This window comes from Nilaparvata lugens, chromosome 11, assembly GCF_014356525.2.
Source record: "Nilaparvata lugens isolate BPH chromosome 11, ASM1435652v1, whole genome shotgun sequence".
NCBI classification, from domain to species: Eukaryota; Metazoa; Arthropoda; class Insecta; order Hemiptera; family Delphacidae; genus Nilaparvata; species Nilaparvata lugens.
The window spans coordinates 19,793,030-19,817,080 of record NC_052514.1 but is presented as its reverse complement, the minus strand read 5'-3'; the positions used below and the strand labels follow the sequence as shown (position 1 = coordinate 19,817,080).

The 24,051-nt window shown below is 33.3% G+C and overlaps 3 protein-coding genes across 4 annotated transcripts in view; 1 reads left to right on the top strand and 2 right to left on the bottom strand.

The window, feature by feature from the left end:
• The window catches only part of LOC111052426 (SET domain-containing protein 4), a 58,133-nt gene extending 34,088 nt beyond the window's left edge, over positions 1 to 24,045 (bottom strand). The window contains exons 1-3 of the mRNA XM_039437786.1: positions 23,894 to 24,045; positions 22,545 to 22,589; positions 21,541 to 21,708 (exon numbers count right to left, since the gene is read on the bottom strand). The gene's annotated coding sequence lies outside the window, so the exon portion shown is untranslated. The remainder of the gene's footprint in view (positions 1 to 21,540; positions 21,709 to 22,544; positions 22,590 to 23,893) is intronic.
• LOC111052456 lies at positions 141 to 12,901 on the top strand. 2 transcript variants are annotated; one of them, XM_022339142.2, is made up of 5 exons: positions 141 to 275; positions 2,284 to 3,018; positions 7,168 to 7,317; positions 9,466 to 9,735; positions 10,622 to 12,901. In XM_022339142.2, exons 1-4 carry the CDS (start codon positions 264 to 266, stop codon positions 9,718 to 9,720), a joined length of 1,152 nt encoding a protein of 383 aa, XP_022194834.2. In that variant the 5' UTR covers positions 141 to 263; the 3' UTR covers positions 9,721 to 9,735; positions 10,622 to 12,901. The 2 variants fall into 2 exon arrangements, with proteins under 2 accessions (XP_022194834.2, XP_022194843.2); XM_022339151.2 differs by having other exon boundaries at positions 7,152 to 7,317.
• LOC120353651 (pickpocket protein 28-like) lies at positions 12,913 to 14,190 on the bottom strand. The gene has a single exon (XM_039438214.1). It carries the CDS (start codon positions 14,188 to 14,190, stop codon positions 12,913 to 12,915), a length of 1,278 nt encoding a protein of 425 aa, XP_039294148.1.
• Positions 24,046 to 24,051: the final 6 nt, after the last annotated feature.

The window sequence follows — 24,051 nt, the reverse complement described above, 5'->3', positions numbered from 1 at the left end:
ACCTACTGTGAGAACACCAGAAGAAAGCAAGTCCTTGACTCTAGCTTCACTCAAGATCATTCTCATCGACTTCTTTCTCCCTCTTCTGCATCTCTCTTCTCTCCCAACTTTTTCTCTCACAACATGCTCCTCAAAATCACCACCAACTTCTCATCAATGGTCACTGGCTATACGACGTCCTCCCTCTCAACATGGCCAGTTTATAAAAGTGATATTCACTTAGTTTTCGCGGTCATTCTTCGACCGTTAGTCGAGCGTTTTACATGCATACTCAGGTGAGTTCAGTCATGTTTTTCAAATAATTGTTAACATTTTTTATAAAAATAACTGTGAATATTTTGAAACAACTACAATAGTGGGAAAAAATTGTGTCAATAATCTTGTTAAAGTTCTTCAACTGTGTATTTCAACAATTGTATTTTTTCGCCAATAATAATAATTTCAAACGTTTTATATAAACTACGGTGAAACTTTAACCAAAAAATAAAAAAAATCACAACAACTAAGGACAATTCCTAGAAGTTTCAACAATTTTGTTGCAATAAATATTGTTTTACTGTTTTACCTGCATGCGTGTTATTGAAGTGAGATAATTTGAAGTTATTGTGATCCTGTTGAGTTGATTAGTCAAAAATCTTTGCTAAAGTGTTGATGATATAGTATAGGCTAAGTGGTTCTAGCAGAGGTAGGCTACTCCACAAATATTAGTTGCTAACTGTTATTTGGTATTAACTATGCAAGAGCATCCTTCTTATTTATCGAGCAAATAATAATTTTAATTGTTTCTCAGCAATAGCTATTGGACTTGACTGAGACGGTTATTATTATGATTTGAGGAGAGTTTTACCAGTAATGGAAAATTTACAGTCTGATTGTCTGAGACAATAAGTTTAATTTTGAAATTCAATATTGTACTCTTTCAGATCAAACTGATCAGTTGCAAAGTAGGCCTACGAATCTTCATCGTGATTATTTTGTTCAAATATTGTCAAACTCTTGCCACTCCTGCTAGCTACTATTCATGTTCGACTAATGATTACCATAATTCTAATGATTACATCTAAAATGATAAGTTTAATATAACCTATTAATAGAGATAATTCCACGACATTGCAAAAAAACATTAAATAAAGTAAACTCTAATTAATCACTCAATGAATGATTATAATCTTATACTTTTATGAATTGATAAGTTTTTGCTTTTTTACTGATGATTACTGAAATAGATAATTGCTAATATTAATAACTGATATGCTTCAATTTAGTTGTTGAAATATTATCGATATTTATTTTAGTTTCATCTACTGTATTGGGCATTGTATTATAGTTATGAATTGAGTTTTTTTCTGAACATTCTCCAATTGAGTTGTATATAGTGATAGGCCTCCATTAGTATGGTTCTGTACTCAGTATTGTATTCGTTTCGGAATTATTGAACTGACTGAAGATGACTTATTAATTGTGATGTTTTGTGATTTAATCCATCTTCTTTCGGATTTCACTGTTGTTTTTGCTGCATTCATGGAAATAAATTCATTTATTTTTTGCAATGTAATTGGGATAGTTGTGACAGAGGTGCCCATAACCCCACCCCCTAAGCCCCTGAGCCCCTGCATGTCTCCCCCTAACCCCTAAATTCAGCTTCTACCCCCTCCCTATATCCGTATACAGAAACAAAAAACACACTGCTGACCTTTTTTCGGGACCCCCAAGATTTGATTTTGAGCCTGACTTTTTGTTTTGAGCCCCCAAGACCCAAGAATTTCAAGGACATACGAAGTAATTGGACATTTTTCGTAATGTATTGTAATCTTCTCTACAATTATGCCGGCTGACACCCAACTTTCTTGAATCAGCTTATAATAACTACTTTATAATAATAATTGATTTAAATTTTCATAAATTAGCTCCAGAGAGTTTACTGAAGATTAAGAATGGTGGGCCTATATACAGCAACCGAAACTGGTATCTCAATTTTTCAATAAGTACCTATAGGTGGCTGTGATGATTTCAAGTTCTATATCATCCAATTTAAGTATAATCTATATTCTTATATTATCAATTAATCATTCAAATCAATTAATTGTAATATATCATTCAATCAATTTGTAGATCCATAAATTCAATAAGGATCTTTCACAACATCAATCTCACTAAAAACAGAAACATCGACAACCTAACTTTAGCACTGCGCTGATCAGGGATTAGAATTGGTTCAACCCAGTTGAATGGAAACCACTTTGACTATTGTAAACAATGTTTTTTATTGTTAATTGTGAACAGGTAGCCGTCCTTGTTGTGGTGGTGAGTTGTCTGCTGGCCTCCGCCGAGGATGGCGGCAAGGACGAAGGACAGGACGACAAGAAAAAGAGACAAACAATGATGATGAGTCCTGCGGCCAGCATGATGATGATGGATCAACTGCACAACTCATTGGCCGAGTACAGGCAGGAAATACCCATAGTGGAGCAGCCGCCCGATCTCAACGCACAGCAGATGACAATGATGAAGCAGATGATGAGCATGATGGGCAAGGAGCAATCCATGATGTCATCGGTTGCCAACAACATGGCTATGCTGCAGCAGGCCAAACACATTGCCATGATGCAGCAAATGGCCAAGTACCACTCCAAAGACTACTCATCTATGCTCTACTCTAAAGACATGGGCATGGGTTATGCCAAAGACTACATGGACTACTCGATGATGGACTACCCCAAACATCGTGACTACCTATCTATGATGGGATATGACAAACATCATTACCAGCACGACTATTCGATGATGGACAATATGATGGAGCATGGCAAACATCACGATTACGAGATGGGCTACATGAAGCATCATGATTACGGCATGGGAGGATATTCGATGAGACCCATGGCGTATGGGTATCCGGGTGATTTTGAGCACTACATGAAGCCTCACCATGAGTACGGCATGGGGTTCCCTTACATGAAGCATCACGGCGACTTCCCAGCGCCTGTCACTCACACTCATATCCACACACACAGCAAAGTAAGTGACAGCAACATTTCAATTATCCAAATATATCTCTTGTAAATGCAAATCACTTCCTTTCTTTCTCCATTATGTACAAAATCTATTCATTTCTTCATTTACTCACAGAACAATACAAGTTTGGAAAAAACAAGCATGGAAATCTATAATTACATTGTTGAATGAATTTTGAATTTATAAATAGGCCTATGAATTGTTTATCTATCCTTGTCTATCTTCCGGTTTTAGTGGAAGAGGGGATTATTATTACTTCAACTTTGGCCACATCTTGTAATTTGTAAATTCTGTGAAGAAAGTCATCCATCCACATTAGAACATCTCAAGCATAAAATATTTGCACTTGTCACTAACATGTAGGCCAACATATATAGTAAAGTAAACTATTATATTGTTGATTGCTAAACAGAATAAAGCAAAGAACTGGCTTATATACGTACGGGAAAGGAAAATTATGCTTGATATATAGATTCTTAACTAAGCGAGGATGGTTATAGGCATATTTTCAATTCTTCAAGATTTCATTATGTCAAGTTATCAGTTTGTCAAATTTTAAAGTAGACCCTTGTGAAGCACGGGTTACCTGCTTGTATATTATAAACAGTACTCACAAGTTTTGTAAGCTCGAATGAAAATTGAAAGAGTGTTTTATAATAGTGTTTCATCACTTTTTGTACGGTATATATAAAAAGCTAAAACTTTTCTCTCAAAAATGCATAGTACGGTAAGGAAATTGATCATATACCTTCTGTATTTGGAAAATCGTAGTAGAATATCATTTCTAAAAGTTGCAATTATGTTACTATACAAAAATAGTGATTCTTGTCTTGCACATATAATAGTAATCTCGTTCTTCCAAATTCTTATCAGACTAAAAAAATTATGCCATGGAATGTTATAAGAGTTAGTAAAAGAGAGCCAGAATTCATTGAAAATTTAAACAAACAAAATAATAATCATAATTGCATAGGACAAAAACGATCAGTAAGTTGACAAAAAACAGCTTAGCAAGTTCAACAAAGCATTAAATTCATATTGGGTTATAAGGTGCAATATACGTTTATATTTGCTTATGAAAAATGTAGCACAACACAAAAGTTATCGCTTTGTATCTCAAATTGATACCCTCAACTCAAAATTGGAATAATTATCACGATTTACAGAGTTGTCAGTGATATTTTTATTTCAAAGTCGATTTTTTATTGGAATGAGATCTAGATTATAAGCAATTTGTGTAGTACCTAATTTGAATTCAATAAACTATTAATAAATAATCTCATGAACATAGCCTATAAAATATATATTATCGTTGATGATTTTACTCTGAAATTCAAATTATAAAAAGTTTATAAAACTTCATTGAATAGGATGAGAATGAAATAAAAGAGAAACACCAAAAATGTGTTCATTTCCATCTCAAATATAACAATTAGAGACAGTAATTTTATTTATTTTGACAAGTTGATAAATGTTTGGATTGTAAGTGTTCTTATAGTATGGTATATTGGCATTCATGCTTTGAGATAAGAGTTGATGAGTTATTCAGACGGGAGAAAGCTATGCCACCTCTATTAATTACAGTACGTTTGTGAAGGCGTTTACTCCATACGCTCTTAAGTACTACGTATGTCTGGCATTACTAAAATTGAGCCGTGAGCGCGATTGCTAAATAGTTTGTTGACAGATGGAGAACAGGGAAAACGTTCATTGAAAGCCTTTTTAGGTGGTTGGAAGAAGGTGGGTCTAACTCAACATGCAATCTGTTAATGGAGAGACAGGTAATAGCATGTGAAAATGAGATCTGAAACAGTTTTCACTCCCAACCAATTTACTTCGAATACATATATACATATACTAGGTACATAGAATATCTATTTTAATTTCCTTGATTCCCACCTTGCACCTTTATTTTCAGACCATAAAAGTGTCATCATTAGTAATAGAAAACTAATATTCGGTTTTAAATCGCGTCCAACACTTATCAATTTCACAGAGTTTTCAAAAATTTATCATTACTGATTACGTTAGAATTCATTTTTCAACATAAATCTTCTAACTTATTTGTATAATTGTGACATCAATAAATGTTTGTGTTCTTGAAAAAATGAATTTTCAACTCCTGCATATAGCCTCTTTATTATTCTCCTTTTGAATATAAAATTATTACACATTATATATTTTCCATGTACAATTCATTTAGCCCTTTTTTTAACGCGGTATTTTATATTATTAAATAGGTACCAAGCTTTCTTTCAGACATCTTTTGTAGCGTCATTATCTTCTCTCTACTTGTTCAATTGTATATTTGTATGGCTATGTATTCATATTCAACAACAATATGATATTGAAATAGAATACACTATTCGTTTTTGGATTTGTGATTTCCACTCTTCATCTTCATAGGTTGTTGGGAACAGTTCTGTATCGGGTGCAATACTAAGTGGGCATCGTGGGAAACTCAGTGTGTTTTTTTCAATAAACAGTAGTCTAGGAACCATATAAATCAAGCCGTGTTTGCTGGCATAAGGAATCTTGTTCCGATTAGGAAGTCAGTTCGGTGAGCCATGATAAAGTTGATCGCAAACCTGTTCCCAGTCAACTCTCTGAGTTTTTCATCACTTTTCCTCCATAATAATTGTTGAGGAAGGCAATCTTTGGCTAGAAAACATTCATGAAACGGAAGTTGAACTTGCATAATAAGTCTATGGGCAGATGCAGATGAAAGTGGCCCTGAATGTATTCATGAGCCAAGTCAAAAAGAATGAATTTGCTTCTAGTACCGTATGCTAGTATGATACAAGAATACTGTAACGGCATGGATGGGTTTTCTCCTTTTTTCTAGAGCGTAATTTATAACAAGTTGTGGTCCCTCTTATGAATGTATGATAATTTTTAACCAGTCTCTATTAAGAATAAAATTACACAGTAACTATTACGAATGATTACAATATTATGAGAGTGTAATCTGGTAATGTACCGTACCTAATCACTACCTGTATTAAGAAAGGTGCTATAATAATGTAGTGGATGATCTCGCAAATTTCTTCTCCAACCAAGGCTTTCATAAGGCCAAAGCAAGCTATAATAATTTTTCCTCAAATTAGGACAGTGCTGATATTTTTTTTGTAAATTCATTGTGGGTTGTTCTTAGGTAAAAGAATTATCATTACTTTTCCATTGATATTTGATTTAATTATTCTTTTGTAGTCTATTATATTGAAATCTTACACAATCGTCATCACTCACTTATTATTTTGTTTTGACTATTAATAATAGTAGGTAATTAGTAACTTATTGGGTGGAAATAATAAACATAATTTGGGAAAAAACTAACTATTTTAATTTCTCTGATGATTATTATAGCTGACTTTTTGATAATTTGAAAAGAAGATGTATACTTAGTTGTATAAACTTACATTGAATTTATCTAAGACAAAAAATGAAGCTCAATATTATTTTTTCAAATTTCAAATGAGCAAATTGAAAATTTCAAAGGTAGGTATCCTACATTATAGGTATCACATTCAGGCTAGGTGAGACCTTCCCTTAAGGGGACTCCATATAACTTAGCAAACTCAGACAACCTTGAAAACTGAATATACATCATTATACAATACATATGTTATACAGTATAAATATGAATCGGTGTTGTATATTATACAGTTACTGAAGGAATGCTGCACTGTAAGGGACTTTACACCAATAAATGTCTCATGAAAAAGAATAATCAAACGATTTACTAGTGGATATAGTGCTTGCCTAGCAGCCTAGAGATCTCCGGTTCAAACCCTCTCATCACCAAACGGTTTTGAACAGTTCACACCCGAGTTGTTTAGTTGTAAACATTTTATTTCTGGGACAAAATTTATGATTTTAAAAAATTCAATATTGAGCAAATTGTCAAATTCAAAAGGTATCCTACATGATATGAATATAGGTATTACATTGAGGCTAGGTGGGACCTCCCCTTAAGGGACTCCACACCAATAAGCTGGAGCAGCTCACATTTCTTCAAAATATTATAGTATCCGATAATTCTCAAAAACCTCGGAAATAATTATAGTCTATCTGTGGATGTAATCAGCTACATTGAAATCGCCGAAATTCACGGAAACCGACTTATTATTGCACAGTATTGTGATCTTGCAGATTCCGATAGCAGTTCCAGTTCCCCAGCCAGTGACAGTCACGGTGGAGAAGAATATACCAGTTCCGGTTCCTCAACCAGTAGCAGTTCCGATCGAGAAACCAGTACCGGTGCCAGTTCCTTATCCGGTGATCAAACACGTTCCCGTACAGGTAACTCACAAATTAATATAATATGCAATCGAAAATGTACAGTACCTTGAATGATATATCATATAGCCACCTATAACTGAATGTCAAGTCAAACGTGTTGGCTACACTGTAAAAGTAGTCTAGAATCATTGCTGCATTGAACACTTTATCATATCGGATGGGCACGTTAAATTGTCGGTCCCGGCTGAAGTATAACTGTTGTAAGGCCCATTGACGGCTTAAATTATATATTCAGGCGAGGTGGAACCTTCCCGCAAGGGACTTCCCACCAATAAAAACCATACGATTTTACTTTTACTGTATAATAATGTCCAATGAAAGCTAGTCTTCTTCTATAAAAAACTAAGGATTTTTGAAATTGCAAATATGGACTGAATAACTAAATAGCAGAGAGAAATTTAAAGCTGTTGGTTAACTGCAATTTCTAATAAATCTTCCATCTTAGTCTAGAATCAGTTGTCAGTTGCAACATGCAATGAATAACCTGAAGCATTTCAACTATCATGGAATTTCCTCTGTTTTCGATTCAAACTGGCTGAACTTACATTTGCAGCATTGTTATTCTCTTTAGGCCGGGGCATCCAGTTAGAACTGGTTGTGATAGTCTGATAATGTCCATTCATCTTTACAGGCTCCCACATACCTATAAAATTCTACAAACATTGCATTTTTTGCAGATGCTCACCCTAAGCTCTTTGCTTGTGAGTAGGAATGAAATGAGTGTGTGGGTGATTGATAAGACGTCCATGCCTACCGGCGTGACTCGAACCACAAACCAGGCAGTGCTAGCAGACTGAAGGGTGTAATGCCCTAGACCGCTCGACCAGCCTGACCGGCTGTTTAAAATTTATTGTCCTATCTAGAGAGAAGGGGTGATCAGTACACATTTCCACATTCCTAAAAAGTCTACAGTACTAAAAAATAAAGTACTGAGATGTTCAAATGTGGTTGTTTCAAGAATAGTGGAAAATAGGTTATTTCACTAGATTCAGACTCCAACAAATATCATAGTAGAATCTACAAATAGTTTGCATGTGGCTGGTTCAGTTGAGAGAAATGGTTTGTACAGTAGAAACTTCCTCAATACCTCTATAAAATTCAATAATAAATTAACATAGACCTAATGAGGTTGATTCAAGATAGATAAAAAATACAAAATTATCTAAGTAATCTAACTTTATAACAATAAATTGTGTATGGTACAAGTACCTAAGGTTCTTTTAGATCGACACTTTTGTATTTTAGTAGGAATAAGTGAAAAAGTAGATGCTTCAAATGTAATTGTTGTAGGTGCATGAAGACATGTTATTTTAGTTCAGAATTTCAAAATACCCATCGAATTCTACAAACTATCAAGTTGAATAACCTACATTGCAATTTGCATTTGTTCAAAACTCGATTGTTTAAAATAGAAAACTCTGTATTTCAGAAAAGACTCCTTTGCAATTTCCAAAAAAGTATATCACTTGTAGATTGCTTTGAAATTGGTTGTTCCAGGTAGAAACCCCATTATTTTAAACATTATTTCAATTACAGACTCGATTGCTTATAAAAACACTTCACTTGAATGGGTTACTTTTTTACAAATTAATAAGAACAATATGAAAACTTGTAGAACCCTTTTTCATTTAAAATATCACAACGACTAGTTTCGACCATAACTTAGGTCATTTACAAGTTGAAATGTGGAAAATAAAATAGAATAGTATCAACTTGTTTATTTATTTTCCACATTTCAACTTGTAAATTACCTAGGTCGAAACTAGTCGTAGTGATATTTTAAATAATAAAGGGTACTAAAAGTTTTCATATTGTTCTTATTAATTCGATTGCTTATGTACAATAATGAAGTATTATAATTTTCATTTTCTAAAATATGATAATATTGTAATGGAAATGGAAAGTGGAGTTGAAGAGTGTGATATTGTACTACAAGCTATAGAAAAATGAGATTGTTCCAGGTAGAAAACTCCAATATTTCAAAACTAATAGATTACCACAGATCAAATCTGTCAAAAATCTACAACAAAATATTGAGTTACCGTATTTGAAATAATATATAATTATTCCACGTGAAATCCCCTGTATTACACTCTCAATACCTCTCAAAAATCCACAAATATTAGTTGGAATTTTCTTGTTTTTCAGGTAGAAAAACGGGTTCACGTTCCCGTCGCAGTTCCGGTGCCGATTCATCTACCGATGAGCCACGGGGGGGCACCCCTTCCCCCGCACACTCTCACCCCCACACTGCAAAGCCCTCACGGCCAAGACGCGACCTTAGCATTGCAACATTCTTCAATTTTGTCAAGTTCTTTTCCTTCTTCGCACCTAGAGACTTCCCCTCATGGATTGCTGCAGCATTCAAGTTTATACTCTAGCGACGGCCCGGCACACTGGTGACATATCTTCTACTAGGTCAGTAAATTACATTATTATTCATTCATTTCTCTATTCAATTATATATTTGAAATATTAATTCACCCACGACTATTTTAACACGTTTATATTTGTCTATTAATTATCCATTATTTTTCATCTTGGTTTGTTCATTCATAAAGGGGTAACCAACCTCCAACGCAGCCAATACCAATGAAACATACTGAAAATTAAAATTCACCTCCCTCCATCAATTAGGTAAAAAAGAAAAGCCCTAAAATGATCAAATTGGATTTATGATAGAATATCAAATTTAATAACAGGAAATTACTCAATAATCAGTATCAATATCGATGAGAGGATTGAAAGAAGATAAGATTTCTTCCAATCATCTTTGACAGTATATGTAACACTAGCAGAGCCTGGTATATGCATAAAAATATGTACGGTACCGTGTTACAATACAATACGACCAGGAATATACCGTAGGTATTTACGATACTATAATTCCAATTACGTTACTCATATCATACTATATAATCCATTGTTCATTTGATAATGTGTTAAGAGAGCAAACATGAGATGTTATTCCTTGTAATCTTATATGTATTTTCAAATAATAAAAAAAAATGATGAACTGGTTGGGACAGTATTGTTGGGATATTTGATCATCTCATCAAATCACCCACGCACAATCCATGATCAAAGCACAAGTTAGAAACTCATGTAGGATTCAATAATAATAAGAGTGAATGCTGCAGTGATTCACACTATATTCATTTCAGGTCTAAGGTCTCTTATGCATATATTGAAGTGATTTACAGTGGAATGGATTTCACTGCGACTTGTGATATGTGACAATCAAGTGTTACTATACAGGAGTTTATTATTCATTGTGATAATAATATGCTTTTTTATCTTGCAGACTTTCACCAGGTGATAACATTCTAGTCCTTCTTGCAAAAAAATCCAGCAGACAATGAAAGCCTGCTGGAGGAGCGCGGGATACTGACATTTTGCAATGCCCACGTGAGTCTAAGACTTGTGCGTCTTGGTTATGCTGCTGGTCGCTTGTTATTCGATCAACAGTATGAAAAGATTCACTCAGCTTCACTGCAAAGATTGAAAGGATAAAAAGATTCACTCAGCAGAAGTGCAAGTGAAAGAGAACATGGAGAGTTTGGGGACAAAGAATTTAACACATAGGCCTGGTTGCATAAAAGCTGATTAAATTTTAATCTTGATTAATTTCACGAGAACCATTCAGAGAAGCCTTCTCTGATTGGTTCTCGTGAAATTAATAGCATTTTAAAGCTTCCAGAAGCGTTGGCGCACAAAATTCGTAGATTGAGAGGAGATCAATGTTGAGAAGTGGAGTAGAGCTGAATAGTCAAATGTATCTAACCAAAGCTCTACAATATTGAAAAGTTGACAAATTTAAATTGTATTATAAACTCATTTAAAAGTTATAGGATCAATAAATTTCATATATAGCAATGTGATTCATCACACTGAGGTTGGCTCATTAAATATAAATATAAAGCAAATTGTCTGTAACGTAATCAAGAATTTATTGTAATATATGATCCACTGAAATGGAATAATAAACAATGCAGAAGAATAAATGGTTAATTCAAGTGTGTGGTCTATTCAAGATTCAAGAGTAATATTGAATAATATTTTAACATGAATTTCATAATATAAGAGTGAGTATTATTTAAGCAATGTAAAAGATTAATAAAAAATTGTTTCAATTCGTACAGTATATCTTTACTCCTCGCTGTTAACAGTAGTGAACATAATATTCATACGTGAAGAAGTATGTTTGGTAGAATAATATTACTCATCCCCAATGAAGAATTCGATTACATTATTTTTCATGATAGAATAACTTGATAAGATATTATGAGTTTTTAGTAAGTTCTACCCAATCTCCAGGTTTCGTCTTTCACTGAACAGATGCACATTTGCCGTATTTGGAATGTGAATTGACGCCTTTTAGTATGATATACACTCGCTATATAATAGGCTACGTTAGTAATAATACTAAAAATCAACGAAGAGGATAAGAAACAGAAATAGGCCTACAAATAATTCAATATTTTATTGATGTTGAAGATAGATATCTATTGGTACCTATTTATCATAAGGAGATCATCTTGGAATATTCATGAAAATTAAAATATTATTTCTTATTTAAAAAAACAGTGAAGTTCATTATTCATATTTCAGTAAGTCGATCATGGACTTGCTATTCAAGAAATATAAAGCGGTATTTTGTTTCAAAAAAGACTAAACTTTGAGAAGAGTAGAAGAATAGAAAATCTCTAACTTACGAATAAGGCAGGAAATAAGATTCAGATTGTGAGTTGTGAGTCATTATACTGAGTAATCGACAATATATGGTGGATAGTAAGCCTTGTTCTCAAATATATTCGAGTTTGTGCTATATTTGCTAATGATTTTAATATGAATGCTTCTGTATTGTGTATGAAAACAGTTTAGTGATATAGAGACACACATTTTAACAGACACAAAGAACACTTAACTCTGTTGTAACTTTTTTAAATAAGGGACTACGATTCAACAAAATTCGAAAAACATGATGTTTCAACTAAATATTGAAAAGTAGCTTAGCATGGATAAGCTACTTAATTTGACATTTGAGCCGCCAGACCTTTCTAAATAGTTTGAATCTTCTCAATGCAGAGCTCTGAGACACACATTATACAGTTAATTTGTCGTCATTAAACTTAATCTCCACTATATGAATTCTTCTACTACTGTCTGTTAATACTGTACTATACGAAGTTTTCTACTACTTTTTTATATTCATAACCCTTTTTTATATCTTTTACTACTGTCTATATTTGCTATCTAATTCCTCTAGAGCTACCTATTTTCCATTACTGTTAATCTTCCTCTAATGTTTATCTTCTATTACTCTCTGCAGTCTTTTACTTCTCACACTGAATACAAAATTTATTCTTATTGCAAAACTGTTGTCATGATTATTGGATAAATAAATGATGAATAATAAAAAAAAACCAACACACAAGCCAATAGTGAAAATTATACATAAATAGTTTGGCAGCTATAGAGTCAAACAATAAAACTAGTTTGTTGTATTTTAGACACAGTGTATTATTATTATTATAAGTGAGTTTTTATATAGTGTTTCTTTACGGAAAACAAAATCAAAAAATTAGTGTTAATTTAGCAAAACTCGTTCTTTGCAAAAAGACCTACTCGTTTCTTTAGAGTATTTTTTTCAAACGAAACTCTACTACACTCATCAAGACTTTCTTTCTTGTCATCAACTTTGGGACATTGGGCATCTACCGTGAAGACTTTGCGCTCGAATCGTTTCATGCTTCGCCTGATGGTTCGGTTGATGCCAAGACACTCCATGCACATCAAAAGGATGTAGTAGACAATTTCGACGAGGCTGATGAGGCTGACCCCGAGGAACATGTCGAGGTAGGTCATCGAGGACTGAACCAACTCCTCGAGGATTTCCGTTTGCCGCCGTATCTTCGGGTAGAGGGTGTCGTCTCGCAGCACCATGGTGTACTGGGTCGTTGAGTTCGGCTGAGGAATGATTTCACGAGAAATGGCTCTGTACTCGGTGTGATTACAGGACGCCAAGCAGTTGCAGTCTTTCCAAGAACTCTCAATATTCACATCTTCCATGATTACGTGAGCACAAGCCTTGGATTCGGCGTTGCCACATATTGGAGTGCCTTCAGTATGTGGTAGAAAGTAGAGAACACACGAGCAATTTTCCAGAATCTTGTCTGTGAAGCATTCCACTAGACAGTTGCGTCGGGTGTAGTATTTAAAAAACTTCAATTGCCTTTCCTTTTCAGAGGTTGACGAAAAGCATTCTCTTTCATCCGGCGGTCTCTGAAATGATTCCTTGTCAATCAGCAGGTAACTCGTGGCATCTACTAGCACCTGCAGCTCATGGTTCATGAATTTTTTGTCATAATACCATCGCATGAAAGGACTCGGTACATCATAAGGATTGTGGATGGAATAGAATCCAAATTCCCGATGGCGCGATTTGTACTCGTCAGGCATATTGCACACTTTATTCTTATCCTTACTGTCAGGCGGATCACAAGTCTTGTGCGTGAATGTGTTGATGGGACTCTTGTTCAGGGCTGGATATGAGTAGATCCTTCCCCTTTCCTTTGATGTCATAGCAATAAAGGGAAATCCTTGCAGTTTCTCTTCTTGATGTGAAAGTGTAGAATTCGGGTCAAGTGAATAGGCTAGTTTGAAGTGGTGATGCACTGTGTTGTTCTTGAACATTTCTGTTGGTGGAATGATGTTGCAGCTAAAACAATAACCGTGGAGAGTCAGAGAATCGTAACACATGATTGGTCCATCAGAAGCTAGACTTGCATCAGAATCGGCTTCACTGTCGACGAGGTCTTGATTTTTGAACGTTTTGCTATTGAATAGCTTCAAAAACATACTGTTTGCCATTGTAAAATATTTATTTTCGAATCTGGATGTGTTCTGGGTATTATAAATTTTCCTATCACTTCTACTAACACCATTATCGGGTAACACAATATCAATAAAACGTCTATAGTTCATTTCATACCAATCGGCATCACCAGACACATTTTTCGGCAAAGAGAACATTTCTTCCAGTCCATAAGCATCGCATACAGTGATTGCAGGCACAGCAAATGATGATATCGAATACGGAATATTTGATGTTTTTATCAACATCTCCGATGTTCTCCAAGCCCACCATTTTCGAATCAATGTTGTCGACGAAAATGATATAAAAATTATCAGGATTAAACCCCAGAATGCTCTTTCAAAGAGATGTCTCCTAGCATCACCCAGGTACTTTATACCGTGCAGTGAAGTATTGAAGATGAAGCTTCTGGAAATAATTTTAATCCCATCTTTTCTTTTTCGTTCGCTCTGCATGGTTTTGATTCAAGAAGTCTACCACTGAAAAATCGTTTATATCTGAAGAATTCTTCCGGTTTACCGTTGAGTTGAGAAACAGTAGGTTAAACAATTACTTTATCACATTCTTGAAAAATCAATTTTTTCCAAAACAACTTGAACTTACAGTTTCGTTGGAAATCGTCACACTTTAGATTGTTAAAAGAACGTCAGAAAAATTGCACAGTTCGACTTCATCTAATTAAATAACAGTAGAAACAAACTTGATGTCAAATATTATTGAAAGTTGCACCTATTATAAAGTACCATCTAACACTGTGGGTAGCAAGGCATCTACATTACGTACTGCCAACGCTCGTATCGAGTACGATGGGTGATTAGGGATTAATAATTAAGAATATGGAAGGATGGGGAAATTATAAAACGTTTCTAGATTGGCGAGTAGTTTTATTGGAGCAAGGGCGTCTATCAATTCTCCAGGCGATGAGTGACCTTATTAACTTTATTACTACTTGAATAATTGATCAAAATTAAGTTGATGAAGAATATTGTTATTGCAGCATGGTTATCATTCTAACATGATAAAGTTATCATGAAATAAAAAGCATGGGCGTTGTAATCGATCCAGCTACTATAAAATATTAAAGGTAACCTTGGACTATGATGGTAAATTAATTTCAAAACCCACTGAACCTCACCTACTCACGTGTCTAGCGCCACATGGCTGCATGTATTTTACAATTTTCTTCTGTATATAAATAAATGTATATTATATAATTTGGAATCAGTCAAAGTGAGAAGAACGTTTCTATTTAGATTTTGATGAATGACCTATGGTGGAAGCTCGATCTAGTACACCTCAAGGTACCGCTCAAAAATTAATATTACGAGGTTTGTACTAAATCGGGGTCTACTATATCAAGGTTGGAAGCTATATGGACGTTTTAAGGGTTTCGAGGTTCAAATTTACTGGCATTATTTTTCATGCTATTGTTTTCACACATTTATAAATTTAAATGAAGTTATGGTTTGATGATATAAACATACCAGTATGAAACAACTTACGCCTATACACGTTATTTCCCAATTTAAAGTTTTCTTTGATCTAGGTATTTTTCGAGTGTTGTTATTTTGGAAGTTTTGGATGAATATTGTTGCATTATAACGTGATAGTCACTATTATTATGTATTATTTTTATTAGAATTCTTATGATTTTTTTAATTTATGAGATTTTATGAACACAATATCTGATAACATGATTTCCTTTATTGGAAATTGAATTTCCTCTGAGATTTATTTAATATGGTGGAAAAGAGACACTATAATAAAATTAGCTCTATATAGCCTATGATTTTTTTACTAAATGAAAACTATAATCACCTTTGAAAGAGCAAATTAAAATTTGAGAAGAAAGTAAAATATTCACTTTTCAGATGAATTTCAAGCTCTATTACTTTTTACTTAATGGAAACTATGATCAACCTTGTAAGAGCAAAGTAAAATTTTGAGAAGAGAGTAAAATATTCACTTTTTAAATGAGTTTCAAAAAAGATGAAAATAAGCTTAAAAACTCCAATTTTAAGCTTATCAAAAGGCTATTATTCCAATAAATTGAAAACATATTATTTTTAAACAGCATTATTTGGTATAATATTATTTAATAACTACCGAAATACATTTTTCTATTGAAGAGTTGAAAAAAGGTTTGAATAAAATTAAATTATATTATTTTACAAACATAATTATATTTGACATCATAAGTTTCTACGTGTTAACAATAATTTACAATTTTTCTAGGCTATTGAACAACATTTTTAATAAAAATTCTACAATATTCATTCAAGAACTAGGAAAATAATTATGACTTCTCATTTAAAGAACAATTTTTTCAAGTACGGTAATGCTGAACCAAAATATTACTCATTCTTAACGTATTGAGTTATTGCCATAGTTGAAATCCCGAGTTACTTGCATAATAATGGAAAATAATCATGACTTCTCATTTAAAGAACAATTTTTTCAAGCACGGTAATGCTGAACCAAAATATTACTCGTTCATAAGGTAATGTATTGAGTTATTGCCATAGTTGAAATCCCGAGTTACTTGCATAACGTGACATGCAACCCGAGTTTTCTCAAGTTTTATTTGGTGCAGAACAAACAAAAACATTTCTCAACAGTTGAAACCGGGGTTTTTAATATTTTTAGATTTTTAGTTGTTTATTCAACTTCCTCTACCGATAAATAAAGTTCAAGGTTCACTTAGGTTAAACCACACAAAACTTTAGTTTAATTTTTCATCTTATTTTTAGCTAACAGTTGAATATGCTACTCTTTTTATTGTTACATGCTTTGAATCTCTCGTTTGTAGGTCAGAAGCAATCAAGTCACATATTCAATCGGCTAACATATTAGGTAGGAATATTAAACATATTAGGAATTACCTGATTCTTTGCAAACTCAATTTTCCAACAGAGTATCTTTATCATGAAAGCACTATAAACGCTGACAGCACAATCATCCAAAAGTAAATAAGTACTACCGCGAAAAAAACAAAACATCCTGCTGCTACTGGTTGAGAGAAATAGTTGACATTGCGATTTTTCAAGGGAAAAATCATATGGGGAATTTTGAAGGTTGTTGTAGGCCTTGATGTGGTGGTTCTTATTGGTAAGTCTTTTTTCAATCTCCTTGGTGTTGGCACAAACATACAAGGCACCTCATAACCGGAACCTTTCGACTTGAAAACGGTACCGGCGCCGCCTCTCTTTAACTCTGATAATACGGGCATGACGGCTATCCAGTGTTCATTTCTATCGTCCCAGTCATCACGCTTGTAATGTTTCAGGTTGAATTCTGCATAGGTTTTTTTGCGTGGAGCTCTTTTTTGTTGCATGGATTTCATAATTGGACTACTCATTGGTAAAGACTTTGAACGTTTCCTTTCTTCGGCCACTTTTTTCAAAACAGATTCAGGCCATTCTGTAAACTTAGTGCGCCATCCCATATCCACTAACCACAGGGTTTCCCCACACCTCAAATTGATGCAGTAGTTTTTCTGCATCACTCGTCTTACATCCTTTGCTCCAATACTCCTCCCATCAAAGCCAAGAAATCTAAACATATCACCTTCAATTTCATAATCTCTTCCTTCAATATAGTTTTCATCAACTTGTTCAAGTAACGGCAAAAGTGAAACGAAAAGCCAGAACAGTATCACGACACTCATCAGCAGCAAACTGACCAATGCGGCAAGCCACTTCTCTGAGTAGGCTACCAACACTAACATTGCTGCAGTAACGACCAGCAAAACAACCCAAAAAATCACTGCTCCAGTAGCAAAATTATCGAAATCAAAGTCAACCCAATTTGTCATCATTATTGTTATTGATAACACAAGAAAAACTGCAGATATTAAAACCAATCCAGCCTGAACGGAGAAAGCGAGACAGAATGTTTTTAACCGATACATTGTTGGTGGAACGTAAATTCACGTTTTTGAAAATAAAATTAAATTTATACAATAAATGTAGAGCAGTCACACTTCTTGCTAACTCAATAAGTTATTTTTAATCAATATTAGACCAGTAATCCAGTGTAATCATTCATCAATTTAACATGACTTGTTTTATTTCTGGTTTTGGATGGTGAAAAACAAAATAAATATTATCTTTTTTGGATTATCAATTCACTGCTGACAAGTTATTCAAAATCAAATCAGAATTAAGACATTATTTTTGTGAATCAACTGTCAAAGATTATAAAGGTGCCCTTTCAAGTATTCTGAAATATGTCACAAATCACCGACTAACTTTCTATGGTTCGTGTTTGCCTTGGTTTTCAAAGGTAAAAACGTTCAATCTTCATTACTTCATATAATAATATTTGACAACATCCTCTTTTATTAGGTATTTTTTTAAAGTGTTCATAAATAATAATTAATAAATATTAACACGATAACAAACCTCAAAATATTCTAGTATACAACCAAATCGTTAGTGATGCGTATCCAAATTAATGAACTGAAGAAAACTATTTGATATCAAATGAGTTCCGAAAAACTTGGAATAGTTTAAAACTCATCAAACAAAATAATATCAGTTAATCAAGAAGCAATAAATTTTTATTAAAATTGTTAATCATATGTAAAAAATATGATTTGAGGTTGAGCAACAGAGTGACATTTTTAATTTTTACAAGTGACATTTTATAAAGGTTTTCAGTTTGCGTACTATAAAGTTATCAAAATAGATTTTTCTTATCATTTTTAAAATATGAGCGTCCAAATTTGAATTTTTTATTATTTAAATTTTAATCGTGATTAATTCCACGAGACCAATCAGACAAGCCTTTTATTCAAAAAAGGCCTTTTCTAATTATTTCTCGTGAAATTAATCTCAATTAAAATTTAACCGGCTCTTGTGCAACCAGGCCTTAGAATCCTAAATTTTCCACGCTTTCAAAGTAAAAAGCCGCTGTTTTAACACGCACTAAGGGGTGCGTGGAGCAAAAAAGTTTGAAACCCCTGATTTAAAATTTGATACATTTGAAAATGGAATAACTTGTCCAAAAATTAATATTTCTTGAAAAAGATTCCTACTTAATCAACAGTTCCGTGAAAAATGTATTCTCAAAATTTCAAGAATTAAACTGGTGCAAAATTTGAATTGATGCGCTCATATCTGTAAAGCTACCTAACAAAACTTTCTCTAAAACTTGATAGATCCAAATCGAAAAACTCGTTACTAGTAAAGAGTTTTCAAAACTATGTGCAGAAAATTTTCAAAGTTTTTAATAGTTTTTGAAAAAGTTATTTAGATAAAAAATATATGATAAAAGCCATAATAAAGATAAGCGAGAAGAAAGAATGTGCGGCACAGTAAAGGAAAGGAAACATGAAGAGAGTAATGATTTTAATGAGTTAAAAAAGGAAGATTATTCACAATGTAGGCCTACTTATAGATGGTACAGCATATAATAAGTTGACAAATTGGAGTGATCACACACTACATTTAGCTTGCAGAGAAACATCTATAAGAACTTATCAATACTTGATAAGTATAATAATGATTATAATAGTACTTGATATTTGAAATGTATAGATAATATACAGGATGGCGCATGATATGATCCAACATTTAGTTCATCATTAATTTTGTATGTTGGTAATTATTCTTATGTTTTAGGTTGGCAGACGTGACAGCGTTACATGAAAAGTTGTTTTGTCGTGACCAAATAATTCCTTCCTTCAAAAAGTCGTTCTAACATGGCCGAAAAAGAAAGACTGTCTGTTGAACAACGGATAAAAACTGTGTTGTTTATCAATGGAACAAAAAGTGTAGTGCTTACACAAAGACGATTTCGTGCTCATTTTCAAACTCGCTGGTCACCATCATTTGAAACTATTCGTAGAATTTATGAAAAATTTATAAGTGATGGCTCAGTATTTGAGAGTAAACGTCAAACACCTTCTACTGTCCGTACTCCATAGAATGTTTAAACAGACAGAGTAGCGTTGGTGAGGAGTCCAGACAAGTCGACTAGAAAAGCAACAGCGGACTTTCACATTTCTAGGCGATCTGTCCAGCGAATATTTTAAAAACTGATTTGCATTTGTTTCCGTAAAAAATTACAGTGCTACTCAAATTGACGATTGACAACAAACAACAACAAATGGTTTTCGCAGAATGGGTTGTTAATCAAAACGTAAATTGCTTAACAATGTTTGGGTTTCATATGAGGCACATTTTCACTTAGACGGTGTAGTTAATAGACAAAATGTGCGTTTTTGGACTTACGAAAATCCACTTGTGCTATACGAAAAGGTGCATCATGCTCCACAAATTATGTTATGTGCTACTATCTCGAGCCATGGGCTAATAGGGCCATTCTTTTTTGAACAGACTGTGAACAGTGAACGTTATCTAAACATGCTGCGTGACAATTTTGTTCCTCAGCTTATCGCAAAAGGGTTTCGAGTAGAGAATCAGTGGTTCATGCAGGATGGAGCTGGACCACACGCAGCCAACGTTGTTTTAGACTCTGCATGGAAATTTCAACCAAAATGTCATTTCAAATCGATTTCCGAATCGTTTTTCTTGTGGGCATAACTGGCCCCCAAACATTCTGATTTGAATCCGTGCGACTAATTTCTTTGGGGATTTTTGAATGAGAAGATCTTCGCTGAACATCTCAACCCACTGATGGATCTGTGAGTGCTAATCATTAAGGCATGTAACGAGATAACCGAGGATATGTGTCGCCGAGTCACCAATAACACAGGCGTTCGTGTTGGAGCAGTTATCAGACAAGAAGGTGGCCACATTGAACATGTAATGGGCACAAACTAATCTCCAGGTATACAGTAGACAATTTATATCTCATTTTTCTGAATTGCTTTCAAAATAAACTCTCTATGAAAAACTAAATGTTGGATCATATCGTGCGCTATCCTGTAAATATTTTCCTTTCCATGTAGCAGAGAGATCAGGAACCTCTATAATAGCCTAGGCATTGTGAGTGAAATAAAATGTAAAATAATTCGATGACCTTAGCTGAGAATAGTCCATACTCTAGAAAGTGTAGGCAACAAGACGTTAAGTCCGATATAAAGAGGCGTGGAGCTACCGAAGGAGATGCTCACGATAAATTTAATTGGAGGCTTTTTGTTGATGCGGCCAAATGTCAACTTGGACATGAATGACCATGGGAGTAAGTAAGAAGGCCTAAGTATGATGTTCAATGAATTATATTGAATAAAATTATCGTTGAATAGATAATCAAGAGAGGAACAAATGAAACTACAAAAAATATTCAAATGATCATTAAAATTCTGAACTTAAATAGTAGGCTAATAATAAATCATAATAGTTAATCATAAATTAATAATTTTTTTAAAAATGACTCACATTAAAAACGCAGTTGAAGATACAGGTTCATAATTTTTATCAATTTCTCATGGATAAAATTTGATAATACATATAAGTTTGAAACATTTTCTATCCAGTGAGATGAACTTCTCAAAATCAGGCCAGCAAGTTCATGGTTGAGGCTTGCTATTCGGATTAGCATACAGCCTGCAAAAAAGAAAGATAATCATTATTGTAATGAGAAGGAGGTAATCTTATTGCACGTTATAATTATTACTTGGGATGACAGTGAATTGTTATTCATATACAATTATTAATAAAAAATAAAACTTGTAGAACTAGATACAATGAAAATAGATTTGAATGTTAAGTTCCAAACCTCACAATCATCCGAAAACAGCTTATTCATATTGCTCCAAAGACTATAAATAACCTTCCAAAAGTCTCATCAATCAAAAAGTTACTAATAATTATATCCAATCCAATGTAAAAAATTGAATAATTCAAACATAGTATTTCAATATCAACATAATTTAGACTGGATTATGTATCTGATTCACCGTTTTTTTATGAATTTTTGTTGGGTTAGGGTTCACAGCACTTAAATGAACTACATCCTCAGGTTCGAAGAAAAATTTGGTTTCTCCTTTTGTAATTGCTACTCCTACTTGTAAAAGTTTTACTTTTGCCGGTAGTGAACCTCAATTAACTTCATAAAGTGTAAGAAAGACTTAAATGTTCAAACAATTAATGTTTTATCTAATTTGTATAGTATTTTTGGAATTTGTATTTATATTGCATATTGTTTTTTGTATTTTTCTTTATGGAAATAAATTGTAATTTTGAATTTCAGATAAGTTGCCAACCGTAATTCAATTATTGAAAGAATATCATAGAGATACGCATTCATAGAGAATAGAGATCTTCATATTTTTCACTAATAAACTACCTATAATCACTCTGAACCAGTTTCATAATAAATAAAATAGCTAACGAAGCTTATTTAATCAAATAATTTAATTTTACAAAAGAAATTGACTTACTTGGTTTTCAGATAGAGTAGCCGCGAAGAAATGCCTCTTAGAAATCTGGAATGTAAAAATATTACAAAGTTAATTCGAATTGGGAATAGATTAGGGTCAGATCAATAATTATTTTGAGTGCATGGAGATCCGAGACTACTATATATATGTTATTGTCAAGCGTCTAATATTGGAAAACTAAATACAACTTAACGTTTTAATATGAAACAATTCATAAATATTGTTTACTATAATGTTTTTTTTGTTTTGATCAACATAACAGTCAGGAGAGGTTTATACAAGTATACCATGTTGTCTTTGTAAATGCTAATTGCACTTTCTTGTACTTCACCTACTTAAAAATATGTATGATGTACATTCCTATAGTTTATAGGCTGCTTGTTGATAAAAACGTCACTATTCAATAGAGCACAATCCACGATTGAAATTATAATGGCATTGATAAAACAGCAAAAATCAAACATTAAATAATGGGGATGCTACCCTTCACAATGCTGCCTTTAAAATTACAGGCAATAGAGAACATAAAAAATTAAGTATAAAACCCAAGGAGTATTTAATATCATTGTCTCTGTAATGCTTACAAGAGTTTACAGATCACACTATAGGTTTATGACTGTTGTTTTTCACTTTTTGCTATTTCTATAGGAGGTTTAAGACTGTTTTCTACTACTTTTTATGTTATGTTTGTTTGTATTATATTGACGCTGTTCCTGATGTACCTCTACATGATTATGAATAAAGATTTTTCCAATTCAATTCAACCCAATGTCTTTCTTACACGTAACTCCCTTGAATGTGTGGAAAATTCTAGTAGCATTAAACCAAATCATATACCAATCATAAACCATAAACCACATCATATATACCAAATGAGGATGGATTCTCCATCCTTCTTACTGTTAAAATTTGTACGTTACAGTCTATTATAGCACTTTGACCAGCTAGAAAAATAAAATACCGTACATTAGATGAATTGAGGTGACATTCAGCTTATAGTTTAAATTATTATAAACATAATTTTATCAACATAAAAAAAGAATTGAACAAAGAAGGCTAGGAAATAAGGTATGAGTTCTAGAATTTAATCTAAATTCGAATAGAGTAAAATGCATGAGAAAGTTCAAGTTCAATGAGGAAAAATTATCCACATGAAATCTTAGCTACCGTACTCTATGAGGATTGATTCTAGGATAGCTTATCTAAATGTATAAGAAAGGTCAAATTTAGTGGAAAAATCTTATTTAAATGAAACCATATTATTGAAATCTTATTTACATGAAACCTACTCAATAAGAATAGATTCTGGGCTAAATAATGGAGAAATAGTTTCATCAATGATCACTCACTGGTGCATTGTAATATTTATCAAGGTCATGCACTTTTTCGGGTCTCTCAGCAACTCCCTTCTTCGATTTCTCCTCCAGCTCATGTATCAACCTGTACACAGCTGAGTTGGTCGCATCGAACTTTGGAGGTATGTACTTGCGAAAGTTCACACTGCAAA

What these genes read in the sequence shown, in the direction of transcription:
- LOC111052456 (XM_022339142.2), top strand. An exon ending in ATATCCACACACACAGCAAA is followed by an intron (nt 3,019 to 7,167) that starts GTAAGTGACAGC and finishes GTGATCTTGCAG; the next exon opens with ATTCCGATAGCAGTTCCAGT. An exon ending in TCAAACACGTTCCCGTACAG is followed by an intron (nt 7,318 to 9,465) that starts GTAACTCACAAA and finishes CTTGTTTTTCAG; the next exon opens with GTAGAAAAACGGGTTCACGT.
- LOC120353651 (XM_039438214.1), bottom strand. Translation starts at nt 14,190, where the DNA reads ATGGCAAACAGTATGTTTTTGAAGCTATTCAATAGCAAAACGTTCAAA.